General features: G+C 40.4%; 1 protein-coding gene across 4 annotated transcripts in view; it reads left to right on the top strand.

Annotated features, from left to right (window-relative positions):
- The window catches only part of kcnh5a (potassium voltage-gated channel, subfamily H (eag-related), member 5a), a 139,158-nt gene that overhangs the window by 89,413 nt on the left and 21,879 nt on the right, over positions 1 to 27,866 (top strand). For all 4 annotated transcript variants that reach the window (XM_079639699.1, XM_079639698.1, XM_079639696.1 and 1 more), the window contains 2 exons: positions 21,425 to 21,624; positions 23,254 to 23,506. In XM_079639699.1, the coding sequence (XP_079495825.1) occupies positions 21,425 to 21,624; positions 23,254 to 23,506 (453 nt within the window). The remainder of the gene's footprint in view (positions 1 to 21,424; positions 21,625 to 23,253; positions 23,507 to 27,866) is intronic.

Below are 27,866 nucleotides of genomic sequence, written 5' to 3'. Positions count from 1 at the left end.
CGTTAAAACACTGGTCTCACGTTCGCCTTGTTTAACGATGTTCAAAAACCTGTTCAGGGTATTTGTGTAAAGTTTGGCTTTTTCGTACGGGCTCAAATCAGCGCGGAGTAAAATTTTTCTCATGGCTTCGTCCAAATCGTTTTCCACGGTCTCGCGAATGGTCTCGCGAACATTTTCAGTTTTCACCTTATCCAGTTGATGGCGAGGGACTAAATACATCTTCTCTGCGTACTCCATCCTATCGATTGGCTATCAAGCTCGAAAGAAAGGGTACGGCCACGCTCAGGAGTGGTAAAAGGAATCCGCCCTTTTGGTTGAAGACTCGTTTCTTGGCCGCTATGCCAATTTTTTTATTGGCTACAAATTTAATCTCGGCTTTTTTCTTTTTCAGTTTTTGATACTGCTGTCGATTGACAGGAATCGTGCCGTAGAGGATGTTAAGAGCCAGTTCGCACAGCGATAAAATGAAATCGTCGGACGCCGATTGTAAAATAAGACGTCGTTGTTTAGGAGACGCTTTATGTAGCAGTTTTAACACCGGCAGATGCTTACAAAGTCTGGCGGACATGGTGATGGATCACGCTCTTCTTTTTTTCGGAATATAAACCACTTGACGGTCGGAAAGCAATCCCGTTCTGAGACGGTACTGCTCAGGAGTTTTCGCTTTATAGTCTACCATTAGGTAACCGTGAGGCTGGTTGACCGCATCGTGATAACACTCCATAAAGTATTTTGTGTTTCCGGGGTACATTTGACGCCCCAGCATCGCTACCTGATTCACGTCCCGAGGATTTTTAAACAGAATCATGTAATTGGCGTTTAAGCTGATGGTTCGACTGGACTTACCCTGTACAAATAAATTTTGCACAATGTAGATAGCGCTCAGATTGCGATGGTGACAGTATTGGGTGAAAACACGCTGAAGTTCCATGTTGGCGCTAGCCTGCTCCATCAAATCGTCCACGATTAAAAGATTTGGTTTAGTAACAGGGAGTAAATCATCATCATTCAGACTCTCGGGTATTCCTTGGACAAATTTAATGTCGTACAATTTAAGCACATCATCGTACAAAGGTTGCCAACAATCATACAGCCATACAATGTTTTCAATTTTCTTGGAAATTAAATTCAAACCCTTTTCCAACAAAAGTTTTACAAAATAAGACTTTCCAGAATTGGACGGTCCGCTTATAACACAACTAAATGGATGTTGGAGTCTGAAATCAAAATCGGAAACATCCAGCGACCCCCTGTGTATCATCATCTGATCAGTACCCATAAGGAAGGGTGGTGTATAATAAGCGCAGACTTTTGCCCGATTTCACCACCCTTCCTTATGGGTACTGATCAGATGATGATACACAGGGGGTCGCTGGATGTTTCCGATTTTGATTTCAGACTCCAACATCCATTTAGTTGTGTTATAAGCGGACCGTCCAATTCTGGAAAGTCTTATTTTGTAAAACTTTTGTTGGAAAAGGGTTTGAATTTAATTTCCAAGAAAATTGAAAACATTGTATGGCTGTATGATTGTTGGCAACCTTTGTACGATGATGTGCTTAAATTGTACGACATTAAATTTGTCCAAGGAATACCCGAGAGTCTGAATGATGATGATTTACTCCCTGTTACTAAACCAAATCTTTTAATCGTGGACGATTTGATGGAGCAGGCTAGCGCCAACATGGAACTTCAGCGTGTTTTCACCCAATACTGTCACCATCGCAATCTGAGCGCTATCTACATTGTGCAAAATTTATTTGTACAGGGTAAGTCCAGTCGAACCATCAGCTTAAACGCCAATTACATGATTCTGTTTAAAAATCCTCGGGACGTGAATCAGGTAGCGATGCTGGGGCGTCAAATGTACCCCGGAAACACAAAATACTTTATGGAGTGTTATCACGATGCGGTCAACCAGCCTCACGGTTACCTAATGGTAGACTATAAAGCGAAAACTCCTGAGCAGTACCGTCTCAGAACGGGATTGCTTTCCGACCGTCAAGTGGTTTATATTCCGAAAAAAAGAAGAGCGTGATCCATCACCATGTCCGCCAGACTTTGTAAGCATCTGCCGGTGTTAAAACTGCTACATAAAGCGTCTCCTAAACAACGACGTCTTATTTTACAATCGGCGTCCGACGATTTCATTTTATCGCTGTGCGAACTGGCTCTTAACATCCTCTACGGCACGATTCCTGTCAATCGACAGCAGTATCAAAAACTGAAAAAGAAAAAAGCCGAGATTAAATTTGTAGCCAATAAAAAAATTGGCATAGCGGCCAAGAAACGAGTCTTCAACCAAAAGGGCGGATTCCTTTTACCACTCCTGAGCGTGGCCGTACCCTTTCTTTCGAGCTTGATAGCCAATCGATAGGATGGAGTACGCAGAGAAGATGTATTTAGTCCCTCGCCATCAACTGGATAAGGTGAAAACTGAAAATGTTCGCGAGACCATTCGCGAGACCGTGGAAAACGATTTGGACGAAGCCATGAGAAAAATTTTACTCCGCGCTGATTTGAGCCCGTACGAAAAAGCCAAACTTTACACAAATACCCTGAACAGGTTTTTGAACATCGTTAAACAAGGCGAACGTGAGACCAGTGTTTTAACGCTTTCGTTACCCGACCCCGCTCATAAAAATGTACCAGAGACCGTGGCCGGCGTCGAAGACGGCAGAGCTGGGGAGGCTGTGGTGGACGAAGTTCTGAAGAATGTACCTTCGAGAAGTGTGAAAAACAGCAGATACATATTAGACAAGATGTCTAAAGCTAAAGGACTAGCCTCGTGGAACGAATCGGGCGAATTTGTGTTCAGGGGTAAAGCCGTACCAGGTTCACACATGGTCGATTTGTTAAAAAATGTCACGGCCCCTCATAAGGTTCGGGATGACCGGAGACCTGTAGGATGGGCAGAGTTTCTGCACGCCTTTGCCGAATTAAACATCCCTTTTTCTACGGTGCCGAATCAACAGGTCAGGAGCACGATTAACTCTCTAAAGGGTAGGCCCCTCTCCCAAACCCCAGCCCGTGTTAGACATTCTAAAAAAGCACGAAGATATTCGCGCCCCCTGGATCCAGAGCCCGAAGACTCTGTGTTTAAATCACCGACTATCGATCGAAGACAATGGTTGGAATTTTAATGATTGCTTATATTTTTGTCTGTATGTATCTTATGATTCAATAAAAGACGATAACAATTTAATAGTTTTAAGATTTTTATTTATTTATAGGTCAAACACGTCTGTACACAGTGAACGCAGGATAACATTTTAGCATTACAAACATAAGGTCTTAATCGTCTCACAAACAGGGACACCATTTTATCATTTTTAATATAATCATCGGTGTATAGTCCCATCACATGGTCATAGTCGTAACCTCTAGCTAAATGATAGAGAAAAAACAGACAGTGCTGTCCGCAGGTGTCCGATGAATAATCCTGGACTCGTCTGTCGGAATATAATACATCGGCGTCGTTGGCTGCTAGAAAGTTATTGATGCTGCTTGGAAAGCGAGGGGTGGTGGGCGGATTGCCGAAGCTGTCGAAAAAACAAGCCGGGCCGTCTTCGGTTAAATAAACAGCGATCCAATGCTCGCCGGGTAGCCGCGCAGGGTGGGTGTTAATGATCCCCATAGACGGTAAGATCCTTAGGGGTTTTTTGGGCAGTTGATCGCTCGGTAGAACGCCGAGAAAATGAGTCCTGCATGTGATTTTATCCATGATGGCGGTGAGTTGTAGGGTGTTCATCTCAATAGTAATCGATCAGTACCTGTCGACGGTTAGAAACTTCCAGAACGGAGTCAAAAGTTGAGTAAATTAAAATATTCACCGTATTCGGCAACGGTTCTCTGAAACGGGCTTCGACTCTGATATTCCCAGACTTGACCAGGGAAACGTGCTGACCGCAGTCTTCGTCGGGTGTCAGGTTAAATGCGTAAAGCGTGTATCCGTTCAGGAAATCATTCCTGTCGATAGAGAGCGGTTGGTCTTTAAGGTGTCTCCCGGTCGTCATCACCAGCTGATAATATTCGCGTACTGCCAAACCGGCTTCGAAATTAGGCTGCAGCGGCTTGGCAGGATATTGCTGAGAGTCGACGTAGACGGCTAAGAATTCAAGATTATAGTGTTTGAATGCAAATGGATTTTTTTCGTACGAACCGGTGAACGCGTCATTGTCGACCATACCGATGATGATAGACTTTGGCAACGTTCCTAAAAACAGATTTTCTTGATTCGAGATCCTAGCCCCCACCGGAATGGAGAACGATTTTAGACAGACCCTATCGATCGGGTACTTTGCCGTTGTCGAGAGTAAGGTTTGAGCGTGAGCCAGTCTCACCGGCGGCGATACAGAAACTTTCTTGACAAATAGGGATGCCGTGATTATTTTTATTTTGTAGGCCACGTCGTCGGCCCTCATCAGACAGAATTCATCTTTTGCTCGAATAAATCGTAGCTTAAGATCAACGCCATTAATTAAAAGTTTCTCCTGGAAGAATATATCGCTGTGTATGGGGCTGAGTAGTTCCACCTCCTTGCTTTCGGTGGTGAAGGTCGATCTCTTTGTCAATCCTGTGTTACGGCCTAAAGGATCATTGACATCCATATGCCCGGGCGAATCACGGTAAAACAGCCCGGCGGAGAACATAGATTCCAGCGAAGCTTTACCGTAGTTGATCAGGCTCTCCAAAATACAGCGATAGGGATAGGTCCCGGAACTTTGAGATATCAGACGGTCGCCGAGGGTCACGTCGACTTGTGAAAAAATTGTAGCTCCGGGGTAGTTTATTAGAGCTACCTTGGCAGGGTGCGCGATGGCGTCCCCGTTAGGTCTCGTGATTTTCAGCCGCAGATAGAGCATTGTGTTATTGAGATCCAAATAATCATCGCCGTTACCCGCGATAAAGAACTCCAGAGGGGCCGAGTCCGAAATGGCCGACAGCGGAGCCACTTCGAGGTAGCTATTCTTTTCAATCACCGTTTGGGTCATCGGAACCGTAAACAGGTCCAACTCGGACTTGATGCACTCTCCCGACATACGATGCAGTAACGCCATGTTAGAATATGGTTTTTGTGGTTCTCTTGACCGGCTTCTTACGCTTTCTACGGACGAGTGAGCGCTTAGTTGACCCCCGTGTTGTTTTCTTCTTCTTCTTCTGAGCCACCCATTGACCACGCCTCCTCACACCCGGTGGTTTAGACATCCTCTTGCGGGCCATGACCATGAGTCCGGATCCTTCTTGAGCCTTATCGTTATGCGAACGCGTCAGTACGTTTGAGACGACGTCGGATACTATATTTTTAGCAGCCGATTTTAGGTGAGGTTTCGCTATGCTAAATCCTCTTTTTAACAGAGGTATGGCCATCCTGAACAGCCCGCGGAACAGTCCCCCTAACCCATTACCATACATTACCGGCGATCCCGCATAGCCCGGTAAACCAGAGCCGGCTTGATTTTGGTAATAGCTCACATAGTCCGCAGTATTGAGCTCTCTAGGACTATAATAACTCATTTTTCAAAGAATAGAGTTATTTTTTGGTTTAAAGTGTAGTTTTACGGTGACTTTCCCGTAAGAAAAGGGGACTTCGCGGTTTGTATCGTCCTTCAGCTCTATGGTAATGTCGGTGATGTGCTCTTTATTAATCGATGCGTAGTGTGGATTATCATACCTAGCAATGACCGTGTCGTTGCCTTTACCCGATATATGTACGCATCTCAAAAGAGGGACGTTAGAATCGCCGACCGGTTGATATTGGATGATGTCAGTGTACACGTACATTGTGTAGAACCCCGCGGCGATATCGGCTTGATGAGGAGCGTACGTGGTGACTTTCTTGGAAAAATCAGCTCCCCTATGCTGGTCTACACCTCCGAGAGGTTTTCGTTTCATTCCTAAAATGGTGGCCAGTCTCCCCCGGAAGCTCACCGAAACGTTTGGCGTCGACACCAGAAACAGTTTGTTTTTTAATTCATCGTGATGCAAAACACCCGCCGGTGTGATAAGTTGATTTATAGCACGGAGGATCGCACGAATGTTTGCGTAGTAACCGCCGGGTATGTTTAATTTCGTAATTGTAGAAAAACGAACATCTGAGTTTTTCGGGGAACCGGGATCCGGGGGTTCCGGGGCTTTATGTAGGATGAAATGGCCGTCTTCGTCATTAAAGCTGTACCAAGTTCTAGGATATTCGATTTCAGCGAGCCCCACTTCCCATTGTCCTTTCAAGTTTATTGCTTTTGCTAGCCTGGTTGTATAGCTGGATATGCGATTTTCAGGGTAAACCGAAGCCGACGCGTTGCACGGTAACGTGACGTAGAAATCGTGGTCATCCATGGCTGTCCTTCGCTCGTATGATCTCATCCGTTTAACGTCGCTGCGTTTTAAGGAGATTGTAAGTCCAGCAGAGTTTTTTTATCTATATAACTATTAAATTTTGAAGGCCATCCTAGCCATTTCACTAAAACGAGCGTAGATTTCCCCTGTTTTTTCTCACCTAAAATCTTTTCCACCTTAAAAGATTTGTTTTTACTGACAATTATTTTTTGCAACTCTTTTTCATAAAAAACCCCCTGGATGACATCACCGTCATAATCCGTGAGTCTGTAGACTGGGGGGCGACGCGGAATACACGAGGACACGGTGAAAAATTCTTCCGTGTAGTTCTGCTCATAACCTTTGGCAAATGGGCCTCTCACTTTAGAAATCCTGACGACGTCGCCGACTTTGAAACGAAACACGGGTTTCTCTGTCTTCTTTATATCGCCGTACAAGTTTTGAAACACTTGGCCCTCATTTACAGCGTTGACGTCCACAGGTCTCATTTTGATACTTCGGTGATAACTGGTGTTGTACCCCTGCATAATGTCTTGTAAAACATCTATGTATCTTCGGGAATTTGTCGCCGTTAAAAATCTCCACATGCGACTTTTTAACGTTCTATTAAATCGTTCCACCACACTGGCTTTCAAATCGGTGGCGGTGGCAAAGTGGTTAATGTCGTGCTTTTTCATCACATCTTGAAAATGTTTGTTGAAAAATTCCTTGCCCTGATCCGTCTGTAATTTCTGCGGCACACGACCCTCTTCGAGTATAGACTCGAACGCTTTAGTAACCTCAATACCGCTCTTATTCTTCAAAACTCTACACCAGGCGAATTTTGAAAATATATCGACGCACGTCAAGAGATACTTATGACCGTCGTTATCCTTGGCATAGGCGGTCATGTCGACGAGATCGGCCTGGAACTGCGTATCAATCCCGTACACAACCACTCTATTTCTTTTGTATTTTATAGGCGCTGTTTTGTGTAATGTGTAAGCATCCTCACCGGCCAACCATTCTGAAACCTCTTTATCGCTTAGACGGACGCCGCTATCTTTTAAGACGGCGTCTTTTAATCGTTTTTTACCGCCTAGAGAGCCGGGGTTGGAAGGTGTATAATATGCCTTTTTCATGAGCTCCGACATGCTGTCGTCTCAACCTTTGTAAAAGAATAACGCGTACAAGTGGTTTGAATCAATCTTTTATTAAAAAATGGACATAATGACTTTACATACACAGTCTAAGTAAAAAAATGAGTATAATACAATCTAAGTAAAATGAATATACATACACAGTCTAAGTAAAAAATGAGTATAATACAATCTAAGTAAAATGAATATACATACACAGTCTAAGTATAATAGAAACCAAGTAAAATGAATATAATAACTTTTACATACAAAGTCTAAGTAAAAAATGAGTATAATAGAATATAATGACTTTACATAAAGAGTCTAAGTATAATGACTCTACGTACATAATCTAAGTAAAAAAAAAGATGTATTACATTAAAGTAAATTGGATAGTAATAATGACCTCACTGGGAATCTAGCCAAAAAAGAAAGTCGCGACACGTCACGATGTCTTTGTCTTTGTCTATGACATAATTGACAAATGTTTCGCCAATTTTCGCAATCTCATCATCATCTTCATCAGAATTTGAAAGCGTTGCCAACTCCTTACATACATCAACTACATAGGTAAACATACAGAGAACGTCTGCGAACCCGATCGCGCCTTGTAATTCGTACATCATTTCTAGAACACCTTTCATAGTTTCACATCGTGGTTTGGGCCCATTGACGCATTTGGCTATCAAATCATCCCATGAATCAGACACACCTCTCATATGCACCATGTGTTTCTTGAGATTTGTTACACGTTTGTTATCATCATCATCATCTGAATAGCGCTCGAGCGCATCATTGAACAATTCGGTCATCTGGTCTCTGTAATGATTTTTAAACATGGATTGGATACAGCTGATTAGACTACAGGCGGCACCCATGGTGGAGCTGACTTGGTCACTCTCCATTCAGGATTGAAAGACCTTCCCAGAGATCAACGACGTCGCTGACTATCTCGTCGCAGGGTTTGTCCAGAAGTCTCGCGCTGATTTCTTCTAGCTTTGCCGCGATGAATTTTTCGTCTTTTAATTCATACAGAATAGTCCCGACTGTTCCTTCGATCCGGTGGGGATGAGATTTTAACCCACACCGGTTCAGGAGGATACCGATGACGGAATGAAAAAAGGGCTTAAACAGCTTGCCTGAAAGTTCATCAAAGTGTGTGTCGAAGAAGTAGTTTGGAGGGTCAAACAGGCAGGAATGTTGCAGCTGGCTGGGGTGGTCAATCTCACACCCCTCGCAGTCGTCCTTGAGCTTCTTGCCGATGAGATGCTGCAGCAACACCACGGTCGCTGCTTTTATGATTTTGAATCCAACGTCGCTGAAACATCCATCTGTAGCGTCGAAACCTGGTTTAGCAAGAGGGAGGTAAGTCAGGTCGTGAGATCCAAGCTTTTCGTCGGATGGGGATGGCGGTGGTGCTGGTGGTGGCGATGCAGGTGGTGAAGGTCTAGTACAATCGCAGTCGCACTCGATCCCCAAATCCCAGTCTAAGCTGCGTCTGATAGTTTTAACCGGACCAGTGACGTTTTGTGGGTCCAATGGTTCAGGGCTGGTAATGTTACCCCGATTGTTGTTAAAACGCGATGCCAAGGCTATGCGGCGTTTGATCGTTTTAGCCGGAGCCCTGTCTTTGTGAAGGTTCGATGGTTCAGGCTTGATGATGTTATAGGGTCCCCAGTCGTTTTGGAGGTCCGATTCCCAGTCTTTGTGGAGGTCCGATGGTCCGCGGGCGTTGTCGTCGGGAGGATCGAGAATGCTGCCGAAAGAGATACCGCAGCTGCACACATGCTGGGGTTCTGAACCGTTGTCTTCAGCCATGGTTTATAAACTGCTGGTTGGGAGGGTCTGATCGCAGGAATTTATGGTAACTGTAGCAAAGGGGGCGGATGTCGTAACGGTTCAGTCATGATTTATAATCGACGTTGTCTGGTAGGGTCTGGTAGCCGAGGGTCAGGGTGGGCGTAGTGAATGGGGGCGGACCGCATACTGTATTTGCTGCTGCGCCCACATCTCTCAGGATGGAACAGCTGCACTTTGATTTTGTCGTATCCGTCGTGCAAGTCGCACCATTTGAACATTTTGTTTATGGTTGAAAAAACAGTCTTCATCAGATTCAGATCGCACCAGTTGAACAAAAATTGCATTTCATAGAGCTCGTGATGCTCTTTAGGTAGGATGACCGCTGACTGCCTGTTGTCCTTGAGCTTTGTCTTGTCTTTACAGCAGAAGATGTAAACAGAATCATGCGGGTTCATTTTAGTATGGTCACCTACCACACGGTACCGGATATTCGGGGTTACGCCGTCCCATTCCGCAACGTACAAAGGCTCTACGCAGCCGTCATTCAGATCCTTCCAGACAAATTTGTAAAACAGACCCCAGTCTTTTTCAGGAAATACAACACACACGTCTTCGCCGGGCTGAAACTCGCCTACAGCATCAGCGGTGTAGAGCACAACAAGGCGAGCTGATTTGTGAAATATGTATCCGAATACACGCTTATCAGACATCATAAATTCAGCTTTAGTCCATTCCGAGATTTCATGGAGAAAATTGGTCAAACGGACGTGTCCAAAAGGCTTTCTCGGTGCCATAGGCAGACTTTCCAGTATCTTGCTGGTCAGCCCATGCTCTGGGGTTTTACAGGGACTCAAACCATCCATGGTCATGTAGCTCATATTTCTCTTTCTGGTTTTTGTAGAACACACAAGACCCATTTATATACGTTCACTTACAGTGTGGGAGGGAGGGGGGCCTGTGACATACATATACCGCATTCTTCAAACGATCAAAACCATTCGTCACAAATAATTAAAAGACCTTATCTCAAAACCATTCGTCACAAATAATTAAAACACCTTATCTCAAAACCATTCGTCACAAATAGTTGGAATCTCTTATCTCAAAAGACCTTATCTCCAAACCATTCGTCAAAAATAATTAAAAGAACTTCTGTCAAAAACCATGATCTATATTAGACAGGGCCACAAGGTCAAACTACATATCACTTGATCGATGGCTAGCCAGGTCGCCGGGTCAAACCAACTGTCCTATTTACATGATGGATTGATAGCAGGGCAGAGGTCAACCCTTTGATCTCCTATACCGGAGGAAGCGGAAACCCCCCAAGGTCAAAGGTTAGCCTTTGATCCCACATACCGGAAGGGGGCGGGGTGGGAAACCCCCGCCTAAGGTCAAAGGTCAAAGCCATTAATCACTTTGACACATGCCCCATACTATTACTACTGTCGTAGTTGGGTAAAGTTCTATAGTGGTGAGCGGAAACTACAAAGAATTTTTGTGTCATCATTTGCTATAATAACAAAACATAAAATCAGCAAATAATTTATATGACTTTACAAAAGAGGAAAACAAATATAGAGATGTTGAAATGGTGGTCAGAAGAGAGAAACGTCATAAAATATCATGTAGCAGCATTAACTAGTTTTCTGAAATTTAATTCCAAGATATTGAAACATAAAGTATAGTCTTAGAAATGTATTCACTTAAAAAAAATACTGCTCTATAGCAGTATTCAAAGGACAGAGGAGGCTGTTACTGGCTGCGTATTTTCCAAGGGACAAGGAGCGGGACACTGAATGAATGACTACACTGTAAAAACATATTGTTGGTTTAACTTAAACAAGTAAGTTACCTGGTTGCCTTAACATTTTTAGTTCATTGAAATAAAAAAATTTAGTTAACGCAATGAAGGAAATTGGTTTCATTAATAGAAACTCTAAATATGATGTTATCTTCACCCCATTAATTATTTAAGTTGATTTGACAAAAGATTAAAAGTTGTGATAACAAATCTTGGAAATATTTTTTTACAGTAATACTTGAAGAGCGAGAGTATACATCAAACAACTAACATAACAATTAATACTGGACAAGGAACTAAGGAAAACGCAGGACTTATACACAAGGAGTAATCAATGAAACACGAACAGGTGTGGAACATAACTAATAATGTCAGGGGACATTGGCACATATTCTAGTCAGTTATAGACTGGCAGTACACTAGTCAGTTACAGATACAACTGATAGAATGATTATTTAGGTCATTTGGTAGCATTGTTCCTGAAGCCCTGCTTAATTTTTGACCCTGCTGTGTGGACTTAATAAATCTTCAGTTTAAGTGACACCTTATAGATTGACTGTGAATGTGGCACTTGCTCATGAGCAAACCCTGGACACCTCCACCTGGATGACAGCACACAGGAGTCACAGCTGCATGCTTTATGACAGCTGTGGAGGAATGTACCGTCAAACACACTCACTTTTTTGACACTAATGTCATAGTCATGTGCCAAGAAGTTGCTGTCATAAAGATACAGACTAATGACCATATGACCTTTTGCCATAATGCAGTTGACATTTGTATGTCTTAATAGAATCTATTAATAATACTATCAGAGGCCAAAATATGTTTGTCCTGCTTTATAGCAGTGTTCAAAGTTCAGAGGAGGAATTTGAAATGATATAGGAGAGAAGTACAACACAGGGAGAGAGAGATAGAGTGATGGACAGAAATGGTGTCTGCCTCCAGGCTCTGTAGTAATTGCTGAACCTGACCGGGTGTGTTAAGGCATCTATCCCTGTTGGGCTGATGCTGGAACTGAGCCGACTTTATTCCTCCAAGCACAAGAGCATTACATTAACTTACAAACACTGGCTCATCTGGGTCATCGCCCTATAAGGGCTGAAAATGACTGAATCGTATCAGAAATACTTTTGAGTTAACAGTTGCGGCAATTTATTGTGGTATTAACATGAAACTTTATTTACTAATAACTACCCATAGTCCAATTTAATAGGCCACAGTGTTGTCAGTGAAGGAATTTTCCATGCATGCTGATATGTAAATCAATATTTGTCAAAACAATGAAAGATTGTAATGCTGTAGATTTTATTATCATACTATTTTGCTTTCACTGGTAATTAAGCTAGCACACAAATATCTTAAATCTGGCTAATAAATGACTCATTATAATCTCTCACTAACCCAACACTTGTTAGTATTGTAAGCTAAATGAGCAAAATGTACAGTATGTGGGATCCTCCACTCCTTGATTGTAAATGATCCTGTCGTTCAGTCTTTCTCTTTCCCTTTTCGTTACCTGATTTGCTTAATGCCTTTAGTGAGCCGAGTATATTCTTCACCTATAAAGTAAATAAAGCGTCTATAACATTTATTTATTAAATAGGGAACTAAAAGTGACATGCTTGTATGATGACCTGGCCATTCTGCTATATATATATATATATGACTTCATCAAATCTCTGTTAACCTCTACCTTCCAGATGGACCTTCCATTTCCCATGTACTGATCATTACTGCAGAGGTGTAAGGAACAACTCCTTTCTCCTCTTGAATAAATCATGCTCAGGGAGATCTCTGGGTGATGACTCATCAATCTGAAAGAATGCTAATATAAACCTCATTAGCAATGATATCTTTACCCATCACTACATCAGCAGTATTACGTCTGTACATCTAGGGAGAGGAGTGCTGCACGTTTCAGTCTGTCAGTCAGGGCTTTTCTGACGGGCTCACATAACGACGTCAAACAGTTTCCCAGTGATGATTTATGAATAGAAGTGGAAGAGAGAGAAAGGACAGAATATATCTCATCACATGCATCTTTTCTTGAAAGGAAGCGTGTTTTAATATCACTTTGAAGAATGTGTTTGAACATCTTCATTAAGTGGGAGAGTTTGATCTGAGAGTTCTCATTTAATTCTCGTATCAGTATTTCTGCTTTTAATTTCCATCTATGTCTGGTGGGGTTTTACAGATATAGTTGTACTGTGGTTTGATTGTATGTACAGTATGGTGGTTAGTACTCGCATTGAGGCAGTAACAACTGGTTTTGTTTTTGATAATGGCACAGAGATTGATCAAAGGAGCTCACTCAACTCCATTGGTAATGACTGAAGGCTTCTTTCATAGTTCTACCAGAAAGACTCGGGAGGCAAAATTACATAACAAAGCATACATTTATTAACAGCCCAGCAAGCAAATATTGTGATATAAAGTTATTTGGCGTAGGCCCCATCCGTAACTCGCAATCCGGGGCTAACGGATTCTGCGTTTACTGCCTGAAGACGAAGGGACGACCCCCTGGGAGGTATGGAAAGGGCCCATCCTGGTGGTGGTGGGAAGGATGGAAGTTTGAGACCTCCAGACATGTGTATACCGATCTTTTATACTAAGAGTATTAGAACACGATTGGTTAGATGAGAAGTGTAATAAGTGGCGTAACAATTGAGTCTTCCTGGCAGAACTTACGCTAAATCTTCCATTTCGTCCTCTCATTTGGCCTTACTTTTAAAGTATGTATGGTGCACAGCTATAAATACATTTAATGTTTGACTCTCTGTTCATTTAAGACCCCAAAACAGCACTATTGAATAAAATAAAGTCAATCAAGTATATATATATAAATAAATGTTTTTGAAGTCTGTGATATATACATTTATAGAGATGTTTCAGGCAGTCCACTGTTCTGCAGTTGGGGAAGAGATTGATAGACAAACAGACAGACATGCAGATAGGCAGGTAGGTACTGTAGATAGATAGTGTATATAGACAGACAGGTAGGTAGGTAGGTAGATATACAGACAGATAGGTTGGTAGGCAGGTAGGTAGATAGTAGAAAGATAGACACATATGTAGGTAAGTACATACAATAGATAAAACCTGTAGATCGATAGAAAGACAGCCAAGTAGGTAGGTAGAAAGACAGAAATTAAGGTAGATACTATATAGATAGATGGATAGATCTTTCAACCTTTAATACTGCTTTTACATCAACTATCCCCTGCAACAATATGTGTGTTTTTCTAAGAGAATGTGGGCGAATTTAGCAGGTATGTGTGTGCTTTGCTTTAGGGTGTGATGTGTCAGCAAACAGCGACCACACATTCACTTGAGCTAAAAAATATGAACATGGCCTTTAGCTCTGTATATTTGAACATAAAGTATGGAGGTTTTTCCCTGACAAGTCCACTAAATGTAGACCACTATAGCTGCACGAATGTATGACATGTCAACCATCGTCTCTGCTCTAAGTTTCAGACAGAGCTCCTCTCATAGACAGTAGCACTGAGGGATGAAAGTCAGAGATGCCGGCAGAGGGTTGTTCTCAAATTGTAGATTTAATTGGTCCCCTTCGGTCAGAATTACATGCTCATTACCGCCTAAAGTACAGCACATGGCCCTATTATCATTATGCCCTTGAGCAAAGTGCTTAACCCCAGGTTGCCCCAGGGGGACTGTCCCTGCATTTGTTATACTTAAGGTCTATTATTCCGGAACAAAAAGCTTTTGAGGGACAACATGTTGAATTTGGCCTTTGATCCAAGTCCGTTAAGGTTGAGCTAACATCATCAAATTAGTGTTAATCATTATTACTGATAGAGAACAAAATGTTTTCTCCTTACTGCTCAACTAATGTTTGTTTGAGATATTGCATTAATACTTGGTTATATCCCTATGTGGATGGTTATTTATTAATGATGGTTAAACTCTGGCAGAAGCACGATAAACAAACTCACAATTGGCAAAATAAGCCAGAGATGCTGTGGATTCCTGCGAAAGAGAAGGGTTAAACCAGTTATTTTAAGTTTATTCACCATGAAGAAGTTCTTGCGTAGATCTAAATTTGACTGCATACACCTGGCTTTCATCACCTGCTCACTGGGGTTCAGTTCTTCCTGATCAAGCTGTCATAGAGTTACGGTTCCCACAGTCACTTCAAGGCACAGATAGACTCACACAAAACAGACCATTCTGATGAAGGCCACCACACCACGTTCATGTTCAGCTCTGCGGAGACTTTAAAGCCCTAAATGCCACTATTGTGCACTAAAATGGCACTATTTCCCTAGTACTAAATAATACATTGCGTTAAATCCTAATAGGATGGCCTCATTACCAACAGTACATTACAGTCTCTCAATACATGGCAAACACTGCACAGACAATGTTTTTCTGTGTGTGAAAGTTTTGGCCAGAGGAGGAATTGAATAGCAAGCTTGACTACACAGTACATTTGAGTTCCTACGCATACATCTCAGAGCTCACAGGCCCACTTCTCGTGCGTAACGAAATGAAGACACTGTGGAGCTCTGGGACTCAGCCCTGCACAATCAACTGTACTTACATGTATTAAGTCATCGCCTTCCTAATCTTGTTAATATGGCTCTGCATTGCTGCGCTTGTTTTTTTTGGGATGTGTTCAACACAATTACTCGCGCTGGGCTTGTGTGGACTCTGCGGGGTTGCATCTCACGACTTTGTGCCACCGGGCAGCACAGCTGACTGGGGAAGCGCATGAGTCAGCCCTGTAAATATTTAATAAGAGCTTGGATATTGAGCAGTGGAGCTATTACAAGGGATTCGCTTTGTAGTGCTGTCATCACTCTTAATATCACTGTCACATCCTAGAGATCGCCACCTCTTCAATGCAGCAATGAATCATTCATTTGATGCTCTGAGTGAAGGCACTCTGAGGGATCGTTCTGAGACTGAGCTTTTTGCAAAGTCGAGTGTATGAAAGATCTGGATTTGAAGGAATCAAAACCATTGCTATTAACACCTGCCTGAACAGACTGTTACTGTGACCCTGACCCAGATGCCTTTGGGAATCGCTGTGCCTAGTGTAGATCCTTTACTGTGCTCATTGTTCAAAAGGACAGCCATTGTGATTCCACTTTTTTTTCTTTCCAGCCATCTAAACATCCTTAAAATAAGCTATATGGACTTGAGATATTAGGCTTTTGTTTTTAGAAAATCTAACGGTATTGAATGTGGTACCTTAAGGTTCAAAGTACCTTAAATGTGAATGTTTTACTGTATGATTATTGTCTGATAAAATATCATAATTTCTACGATTATTGCAAATTGACCTTTTATACATGCCCCCCCCCCCCCCCCCCGCAAACATTATAACAATTTTATTGCACAATTTGTGAAGATATGCAGTGTAAAAATTCACATCGCTACTGTGTAATTTTTAGCTACATCTAGTGGTGAGGTAGCGGATTGCCTCTGTGGCCTCTGTCCATCATGGCCTCCTAATCATCCCCATACACTGATTGGCTTCATCACTGTCTCCTCTCCACCAGTAAGCTGGTGTGTGGTGGGCGTTCTGGCGCAATATGGCTGCCGTCGCATCATCCAAGTGGATGCTGCACATTGGTGGTGGTTGAGGAGATTCCCCCCTTCTATGTAAAGCGCTTTGAGGTCTCAGATAAAGCGCTATATAAATGTAACGAATTATTATTATTATTATTATTATTGCAACCAACAGAAATTACGGTGGCCGACAGGAAAAGATGTCGTCGTCTGAGACCGCAGAGAGTAGCCAGTTCAGCAATGAGGTTTCTTTACAAAGATAAAGTAAGAAATTATGTTTAATTAATTATTCAGTAAAACAATGTTATTGAAAATATGATTGTTACTTGTTAATTTTTGTGTCAACATAGTGATGAAACGCGTTTGTCCGTTTAGGGCTACTGTAGAAACATGTTGGCACATTTCAGTGTAAGGGGACCCGCGGTGTATGTAGATAGAAATGGCTCATTCTAAGATACTAATAAAAACTGTACTTAAAAGTTCATTAAGTAAGGTCTTTATACACCACTGAAAACATAATTATGTATATAATATTGTATTTCTGTCAACAGATCCTCCTAAACATTACACAATGTACCTTTAAGTTTCCAGCCACAGAATAAAACATTTTGAAAGATAATTGCGACTTTTTATCTCACAATTGCGAGTTTATATCTCGCAATTCTGACTTCTGTTCTCACAATTATGAGATATAAACTCATAATTGCGAGTTATAAAGTCCAATTCTGAGGAAAGAAAGTTGAATTGAACTGAATTGAGATATAAACTTGCAATTCTGAGGGGGAAAAAATCTGGTTTGTGAGATAAAAAGTCGTAATTACCTTTGTATTCTGTGGTGGAAACAAGCTTCCATAGTATACCCTTTAAGTAAATGTAAAAATAAAATATTAATTAAAATATATATAATATAATATTATGTAAAATTTAACAACAGAGCCGAACTATTAGATTAAATGGCTATTTACTCTCAGAAATAATCATCAGCACTGAGTTGTATTCAAACATTTAAATAGCAAATTTTTAAGACTATTTTTTATACTTTCTGATGATATACTTATACATTTTAGATTTTATTTTCATTTTAGGTACTTTATTTAACAAAATGTATCAGTTTTACTTTTTTTATTTATTTTTATGTACGTATAAAGGTTTGCCATTGTCATTTACTGTATATCAAAATCTCACAAAACCCTACAGTTCCATCACAAACCTCTAGGGGCTGTGAAACTTTGTTTAGGAAACACTGCGTTAGAATATTTTGATGATTCTAATAAACTGTATTTTCTCAGTCAGGGCTGTTTCGTGACAACATTTTTATAGGTGGACCTTCTACAGTACATGCACTCAGTTCAAAACCCATCTTGCTGAATACAGTAAACGTCACAAGGCAAGCTTCCTCCACTGCACATGTATCATTTTACAGTAATTGCAAAGGGCAAGGGTGACTCTTTCCTTCTTCTGCATTCAGCCCATGAGAAATCCAGTCCAATTGAAAATCCTCTCCAGCCTAGTACCACTCTTTCTTATTCTATCAGCCATCATCAAAAATGCATCTGCAAGGCCTTTGTTATTCCCATTATCGCCCCATAAAATGGCTTAAAATTGTCTATTACCCTGACCTAATGAGAAAATGTCTGCTTCAGTGGAGAAGAGAAGACATTTATGAAAACGATGGTGCCAGAAATGACGATGAGAAATGATGTCTGCCTAACACGCAACCATTCTTTTGACTTCATCAATCAACATTTATTCAACACCCATAGGGATATAATATACCCTTCTCATAAGGGGACCACCCACTATCATGTCTTCAGTAGATTTGATTAGGCCATGAATGCAAAGTAATGCAGAATTGATGGGGCTTGATGCTCATTGAGAGCAAGTAAAACTACAAAGCTGAAGAGATGGAGTGATATCATAATTTCATGTGCATCATTCCCTCTCCAAATCTAATCATCACGCTATTTTTGCTCATGGACAATTTTCCACAGCTGTCCACTTTTGTTGAATGGAAAAAAACAACAAAAGCTTGGACGTTCTGCTAAATATCTTATTTTCGGTTGCATGCAAGAAACAGCAAGAAACTATCTTTTTTAATTTCGCTTGAAGGGATAGTTCACCCAAAAAATGTAAATTCTATCATAATTTACTCACCCTCAAGTTGTTCCAAACTTGTATGAATTTATTTCTTCTGTTGAGCACATAAGAATATATTTTGAAGAATGCTGGTAACGAGACAGTTGACGGTAGCCATTGACTTCCATAGTATTTTTTTCCTACTATGAAAGTCAGTAGCTTCCGTAATTTATTACTCCAGACGTCAGTGTCACACGATCCTTCAGAAATCTTTCTAATATGCTGATTTTGTGCTCAAGAAACATTTCTTACCATGTTGAAAACAGTTGCTGATTAATATCTTTGTGGAAACCAACTTTTTCTTTTTTCAAGATTTGTTAATGAACAAAAAGTTCAAAAGGAACATATTTTTTTAATTCTATTGTAACATTACAAATGTCTTACTGTCATTTTTGATTAATTTAATGCATCCTTGCACAATAAAAATAGTAATTTCTTTAAAAACAAAAATCTTACAGACCTAAAACTTTTGATTGGGAGAGTATCAAACATTAATCTCTCTCTTTTTTTTCTTCTTTTGTTATAGCTCTAAATTGTACATTTTCGCATTGTCTGTGCAATGCAGTGATATTTCCTTTTTAATTAGCTCATTTTCTTCTAGTTTTGCATGACCTTTAAAATAACAGTAAACACAGCTACTGAAAAAACAACCCTATCAATTAACTGTAAGCTCTGGCTAATCCCTGCTTAACTACTAATCAAACACATATTTACATTATGTAAAACTAAACTTATTGTACTGCAATTGCCTGTGTGTATAAATGACACTGTCTTTGCCCTGTTGAATATTATTCAGGTGTGTGTCATCATGTGGGTTGGCACGTATTCGTCTTACGCACATATTTCTTGACTACCAGGCAAGTTTAAAATATGTCGCTGTTGATGACTCTTTATTGTGCTCATTTATATTGATTGCACTAGTAAAAACAGGCAGACGACTGACACGTGAATGAATCATTGGCCTGAAATTGATCTGTATCACTGGTATCTTGGCTCGAAATGAATTGCTGCATTAGAGTGCAGACACTATTATCATCACTCAGCCTGCGTTCACTCACATGGGCAGTTAATTAATGCTTTGGTTTGCATAGACCATTAATGTTGATAGAGCTCCCGCTGGTCTTTGGCATGCATGTCAAAAGAGGGTGAATGCAAGGATGACTGGTGCACAGACCCTGCTCTGTTCTCTGAATAACCGGGATCTTGTCAATCACTGATGTGATTTAAAGTGCGTTACCCACACCTCTCGGTTTTCACTGGAATCTTACCTCTCTGCAGATGCTGATCATCCTTTCTGTCTAAGCCATTTTCCTGTCCACCCTCGGAGAACATACTGGTAACAAAATAACAATAGATTTCAAAAACTATTTTGGTCTGTGTTTCCATGGAAACGTTCGGGTGTAAGTTGGGATAGGATTACGAGGATATTGCCAATGTCTGCTTGCAAATATATATTAGCCGACTAAAGAATACTGTACATAGCTGGCTGTTGCTTGGAAGAGATTTCTGTGAATACTTGAAATCCTCTTTGACATTTGACATATTTATTAGCCAATAATAAGTTTGATTACATGTTATTTCTGTATTTAAATAGGCCTAGACATTTTACTTGATATTTTAGTTTATATTGTGTCTGATATATATATATATATACATTATATTCACACACACACACACACACACACACACACACACACACACACACACACACACACACACACACACACACACACAGAGACACGTAATACTTACTGCACACACACAGACACGTAATACTTACTGCACTATTATAATAATAACATATATTTTATTTATTATATACTATATATAATTTATATTGTGTGAATATAATGTATATACTTTAATATATACATTATATTCACACACACACACACACACAAACACACACACACACATAATACTTACTGCACTATTATAATAACATACATTTTATTTTTATTTCAGTATTTTATTATTTTAATATAATACATTTAACTGTCTTACTGTTTGTGTAACAAAAAGCACATCTATTCTAAAAGTGTAAAATTGTTGATGAAACATGAATTTAGCATTTATCCAAATATATGTGCATACATACAGTTAATAATTGAAATGATTGATTTCAGCTGTCAGTCAGAATCATGTTTTTAACAGTGCTGCAGGTTTTACTTTGCTAATAGAAAATGTGATAGATAGGTGTCACGGGTGCTTCCTCCAGGAACCACACGAAGACTGAGATTCAATCAAAATTGACTTTAATCCAAATAGATCACAGCAGAGCTCAAGGAAACGGAAACATCTTAAAATTGACAACACTGAACTATGAGGAAGACAGGACTTAAATACACAGAGCTAATTAATAGGCAACAGGTGAATGGGATATTACAGTCGAGGGAACAAACTGGCACACGCTAGGAAACTGGGTCACACAGGCAAACAGGCACTGAACTTAAAAAACACTGAAACATATCAAACCCCTGACATAAGGTATATTACTGGGATTTAATACAAATTGCATCTAATCTTTATTTCACCCACATGCATCGATATGAAGCTCTCCTCGACCAACGATTCACCACCAGCCTTTCTCTTCACTTTTGGATACTCTAACTTCAGTCTAGCCTTTGAAATATAGCAACTTTCTAAAGTTCCCTGTAGTTTATTCTCTCCCCTCTCTGATTTGCAGCTCTTCTGTACGCCACTATCTTTGGAAACGTGACCACCATCTTTCAGCAGATGTACACAAACACCAATCGCTACCATGAGATGCTGAACAATGTGAGAGACTTCCTGAAGCTCTATCAGGTGCCTAAAGGACTAAGTGAGAGAGTTATGGACTACATTGTGTCCACATGGGCCATGACCAAAGGCATAGACACAGAGAAGGTGAGTAAACCTGTTCCTCTTTCTGATGCACTTGACACGTCCACTGTGCAGAGATCTAAATGTAGGGTACAAAGTGTGGAAAAGCAGTCTTGAGGGAAATGTATTTTCGCTTATTTAATTTCATTGAATATTGATGGAGAAATATCATTTGCGTAAAAAGAAACGGAAAGTTAAGACCCCCTTTTTTTTATTCTATTCTAGAAGAGAAATGGGAAATTGCATTATATCCCAGGAGACATCAACCCTCAGGGAATATGGCAGATCTATTCAACCCCTGGTTTAAATTTAGACTTATAAAAGATTCTCATAACTGGTTTTCATGCAGCGTGGGGTGAGAAATCCTCTCCATTTATTGACATATGACAATGGCCAAATTTGAACATAGAATAGGCCTGACCAGAAAGATCCTGTACAGGTGACTGAGGCACAAAGTATAATTGGTTTCTGCAAAGTTTTTATTGCATTCCGGTGAAGTGAAGTGTATTAGATCTTTTCTAAACCTGCATGCATGTGTTTCTGCCCATAATGGAAACATTAGCTTATGAAGCGTCCACTACAAGCCAATTTTTTTTATGGGCACTTAATGATGTAATATTAATCATGTAACCCCACACACGCTGACACACACACACACACACACACACACACACACACACACACACACACACACACATACTGTACATATTAATACCTACACACACAGAATTTATGGTCAGTGCATTCAAATAATATATTTTTTTCATTATCCTACACTGCTGCAATGTTTCAATCTTATACAGATGACAGCAAAAAAAAAGAAAATATTTTTAATGAATCCACATTATTGGTCCTGTCAGTTATTTTAGAGTGACTGCGTAATCCACTCAAATATATGCTTTATATGGAATGTATGAAGACAAACAGTTATAGATATAAATGTACAGATAAGATGTATTTGTCTTAATATTCTCCCTAAACCCCTATTTGATATGTCAAATTTTGTGATTCCGCTATTGCCTATTTGCCAAAATCTAAATTAGACACTTAATATCACTAATGAGTGACTGTATTTGGTATTTTATTGGAATCAATACACAGTACACCCCCCCCCCCCCCCCCAAAAAAAGTGCTTACCACTGCAATTCTGTGCTGTAGCCTATTATTTTAATAACTTATTCCACATTCCATTTTTTTTTAATTAGCAATCATTCATTCATTCATTCATCACTTTTCATTATTTTTACGAATTCTTTTACTTTTTTTATTTTATCTTTATAATATTTTATATATTATATATATATTATTTATGTATTTTTATTTTGTACAAGTAGTCATGTAATAAGTGGGACAATGTGCAGTCAGAGGTTCGTTAATGTAGAATAAACCCTGAGAGGGTGATCATTACCCAAATATGAAGTGAAGAGCTCTGGTATCATCCAGAAGGGGTTGGTATTGTACTTTATTGCTGATTTATTTGACTTTTTCCTTATGTTTGTAGCAAAATTATCCTTAATACAGTACAGTATGTATGCGGAGGTCAAAAATAGAAAAAATGATCTCAGCTACTTTAACAAAGAGTTTCATTGAACTGTGTACATACGTTTGAGAGAATGCGTCATTAAGACAAGGTTTCCTTGCTTTACTCTTTAGGTTCTGTCCATCTGTCCTAAGGACATGCGTGCAGACATCTGTGTGCACCTGAACCGCCAGGTTTTCAACGAGCACCCTGCCTTCCGGCTGGCCAGTGACGGCTGTCTGCGCTCTTTGGCGGTAGAGTTCCAGACCACACACTGCGCTCCAGGAGATCTCATCTTCCACGCAGGGGAGAGCGTGGACACTCTTTGCTTTGTGGTGTCTGGATCGCTGGAGGTTATTCAGGATGATGAGGTTATTGCCATTTTAGGTGAGCTGAATTATTCTGCACTCTGGGAATAGAATAATCCCCAGAACACTACAACAATTCAAGGGAGACGTCAGGGGTTAGTTGTCACATTGGGTAGTTGTTACAAGGGCTTGCACATAACTTTTTTGGTCTGGTTCTCAAGGGAGCACCTGGAGATACTGCTTGGTACACTTTATGCAGCAGACTTATCCTACAAGCTGTCCTCATCACTTTCCTCCTGACTGTTCTCCTCACTATCTTCTTTTCTCTCAAACATGGTACAGTAGATGTTGATGATGATGTTTTATTTTATTTTATTAACATTAATGACACAGGCAACTGCAGGAATATAAGGCTGCTCTTAAGACTGAATGCATGGACCGAATATTTTTTTGACACTTTTTTTTAAACTTTTTTTTCTCAACTGGTCACTTATAACATAACTGAGAAAATAATTACTGAGATGGGTATTTTGACATATTTTTTTGTGTATGTGTCCGTTCAAGCGCACATACATGCAAAAGAAGAATCAATTTGGTGTTCGAGGGCTGTCTGAAACGCACCTCTCTCTCTCTCTCTCTCTCTCTCTCTCTCTCTCTCTCTCTCTCTCTCTCTCTCTCTCTCTCTCTCTCTCTCTCTCTCTCTCTCTCTCTCTCTCTCTCTCTCTCTCCTCTCTCTCCTCTCTCTCTCTCTCTCTCTCTCTCTCTCTCTCTCTCTCTCTCTCTCTCTGCGTGCGCGTGCTTCGGTTGTGTGTGGCTCTGCGCACAGATAACAGCGCGTGAGTCCAGATTTTCACCTCTTCTTGGCAAGACAAAACACGTCCAAATGATAAACTTTCACTCTGTGATGATTAAACTTAGCAGGTAATCCGCGAATCACATGCGTGCCGAACCGTGGGGCCAAGTCAGTACGTATCACGGATCAACTGCGATCCATTGCACCCAATAATTAATGAACACACTAATCATCATGATTGATATGCTTACCAGAAATGGAGAAAAATCCTACTCCAGTTAGTAAATGTTTCCCTTTCCCCAAAAATGTTGGTAGATTATGAAAAAATCTTCCTTTGACTTCAAGAAAAACAAAGGTTATTTTCTAGCATCACTGCGAAAACACCCGAAAACACAAACGTTGGTTGGTAAAATGTAGTTGTCGCGTTTAGTAATTATTCATTTTCATGGACTTTTAGTTTCCTTTGTTCTAGTTTCCCGCCACTATCAGTTGTCATGAATACTCTTTTAACAAGCACACCTGTTTGTAATGAAGTTCGTCACATTGCGTATTTAAATGACATGTTAAATGCCTTTATGCCATGTCACAGTTACCGCAATTACATGATTTCAACTTGTAAAAGGCGTTCACGTCCTCGTAGAGTTAGTTATTACAGCTTGTAAGATCTACTTGTACCATGTGACTGCTGTACCACCTGACCGCTGCAGATTAATTTAGACATTGATAGTGGTGCCATGGAAACGCATAATTCCTAGTCTGAGGACGTGAACAGTTCTGAATATGACGTCATGTGTTGTCATCTTGAGACTACGGTAATTACGACATGACATGAATTCAGCAATTGTCGAGTATTGTTTGCGCATGGCACACTGTTCCGTTTGTGTTAGTTCACGAGTTTACATGTTAATGAAATCTGATGTAATATTACAATGCGTATTTGGCTTGCTGTCCGGGGGGAGGGCTCCGAGCTCAGAATTCGGCCCGACCCCAGAGTACTCCCCCCATAACTTTTAGAGATCATAGGTATCTATGAACGGACCCAGCCGAATGTGGAGTTAAGGGGTGGTGGTGGGATGCTGAGAAATTAGTCATGAGACAGGAGGTAAGGGAAGGCTTTATTTATACTGGCTGATTGGATGATTACCTGAACATGCTCTTCCCGAAGGTTTATACTACCTTTTTAGATTTTTTTTTTACTTCACATTTTGATAACAAGGCTGTAATAAGCACTGTTTTTTTTGTATTATCTACTATATACTATTATAGTATACTTTAATATCATAATATCATAAATAATATAACTATATATAGTTTATGATACTTTTATTAGTTAGTGACAACATGTCCCTCTGTATAGTCACAGAAGATCAGCTGAGTCTTTCTGGCCACTAACGGTGGAAATGTTCAATAGCATTTAATAGCTATTGACAATTTTGTTTAATAGCAATGACCTAGACTTCAAATGTGCCTGTACAAAAATGAAGACACCCTAAGAAATATTCTTTGGCGTAAAACAGGCTGACAGTATCCAGTATATTCTGCTTTTAAGCAGGTTGTATATTCTTGAATAAATACAGAATCCTGTTTTACTTCAATATATGCTTTTTATGCACAACATCCGAGCGTTCTCATTAAACTCAAGAAAGGCCGATGCTGGACAAATAGGCAGTTTGTTGTACTATAATACTTCAGAGCTCTGCAGGTTTTCCCTAGGGCACATACCACAGCTCCAAAAACCCAGCAAGCTTCAGATAAGTCAGAAAAATAAAAACTTATAAAGGACACAATACTAACGCAGTGGATCCTAAAATATGGTTTTCACACAGGGACTTGCACAGTGAACTCTCTAACATCCATTCTCTGAAGAAACATAAAAGCCCACAGTTCACTCCATGTGCTACTGTATATGTGGCATTTGTTACTCTGTCCACGGCGTCTTCTTATCCTGCTGTAATGGAACTGTGGGGACCGATTCTCAGTCAATTGATTGTCGAGTCTTTTGTTTCACAGGGATGTTCACTGATAGTTCACACGGTCTCAGTTCAGCCAGTGCTATAACGATGACCAGACAAACAGGCATATTTTAAGCACAAATACAGACTGCTCTTGTAAAAGATGAGGAAGCTCAGGCTCGTAAACGTCTTATTTGAATTTGAGAAAGCAACAACAATCCTAGCCTTGTGCATCTTCTAGTTCTGTCGTAGCTTTATTTAATAAATGTCTCTGCAACAAAGGGACAGTTACTAACGCTGTATTTAACTCTGAGCCTGGAACCAATTGACCGTTCGCAAAGACCCGCCCCCCTTAGTTACTGTCGCTATGCTCGACAAGCTACGCCGCTCTCATGCCACACTATGTTCTCACGCAGTGAGAAATACATCGTGGAGCAGAGAGGACACTGACAACACGCTGACAGTACAGGACAGACCAGGTTACTTTTCGGTTACTTTTGATATTAAACATATTAAACAAAGTCTCACCTTTCAAATTTGGTCATTTTTTAAAAGAAATTTAAACAATAAATACCGTTTTGTGGCTCTTTAATGTGTCTATCAGATCGCAGTAGAGCATCAGTTAAAGCTGCTCGTGAACCGATCATCTCTTCCTTCTAGTTCATTTATAGCATCAAATAAACATGAATGAACATAAGAAGGAATGTTGTTTTAACCGCGGAAAGACGTCAGTACACTCCGTTTTTCAAGTTCAAATGGACTTTATGCACAGCTGCACTACGTCTTGAACTTTAGCCAGCTCATTTGTTTCCTGTCTGCCATTATTGGACAAACTGATTAATCCAGGTGTGTCTGACCAACAACAATAATCAGACACACCTGGATTAATCAGTTTGTCCAATAATGGCAGACAGGAAACAAAGGAGCTGGCTAAAGTTCAGGAAGTAGTGCAGCTGTGCATAAAGCCCATTCTCACATGTTACTCTACTACTGTAACTCTCCTGACTGCTTTGTCCGACCAAATGGCGGATGTCGAAGTATGATTGGTCAGATCCCCTGTCAATCAAGCTCCCTGCGAAGGGTCAATTCCACTATGAAAAAAAAAAAACTATTTTATTGTGAAGAACACGTGCGCAAACAGTAACATTTACTGTAAGAGATTTCTCTCTCTTTGACGACTATTTTGTGATCTCTTTATCTCTCGAGTCTTGCTGATGTACCGCTGCCGCAAGAATGTGACGTGCCATTCACTGACGCGGTGTAATAGCAAATGACATGACATTAGACCTTATGAGACACCGTAGAGGGGAAGTTAATGCCTCTTCTCTCTAATGGGGAATCAGATCAGATGCTCTTTTGTTTTAATGATTATGAAATGAAATAAGATGCAAGTGCTGTGAGTTAATTAGCCCCAAGGCGTTTACTTGAACCCACCAGACTAAACCTGCTGGGCTCCTAATGATGCCCCTCATCAAAAGCCCTGAACACTGGGTACTTTGTACAAATTCTCTTATGAGTATGGTGTGAGAACTTAGAAGATGCTACTGTAGGAAGATCAAGTCAGTCTGTTTAATTCAGAGTAGCTACAAAAAAAAAGCTCAAATACAAGCCCATAGCTAGAACTACCGTATCAACGTTTACAGTTGCAGTAAGACATATTAAGAAGCTCAACTGTTTATAACTTTGACAATAAT

The sequence above is a fragment of the Phoxinus phoxinus genome, assembly GCF_949152265.1.
Source record: "Phoxinus phoxinus genome assembly, chromosome: 16".
NCBI classification, from domain to species: domain Eukaryota; kingdom Metazoa; phylum Chordata; class Actinopteri; order Cypriniformes; family Leuciscidae; genus Phoxinus; species Phoxinus phoxinus.
Note: the sequence above shows the minus strand (reverse complement) of the source record. Positions and strands in the feature narration are given on the sequence as shown.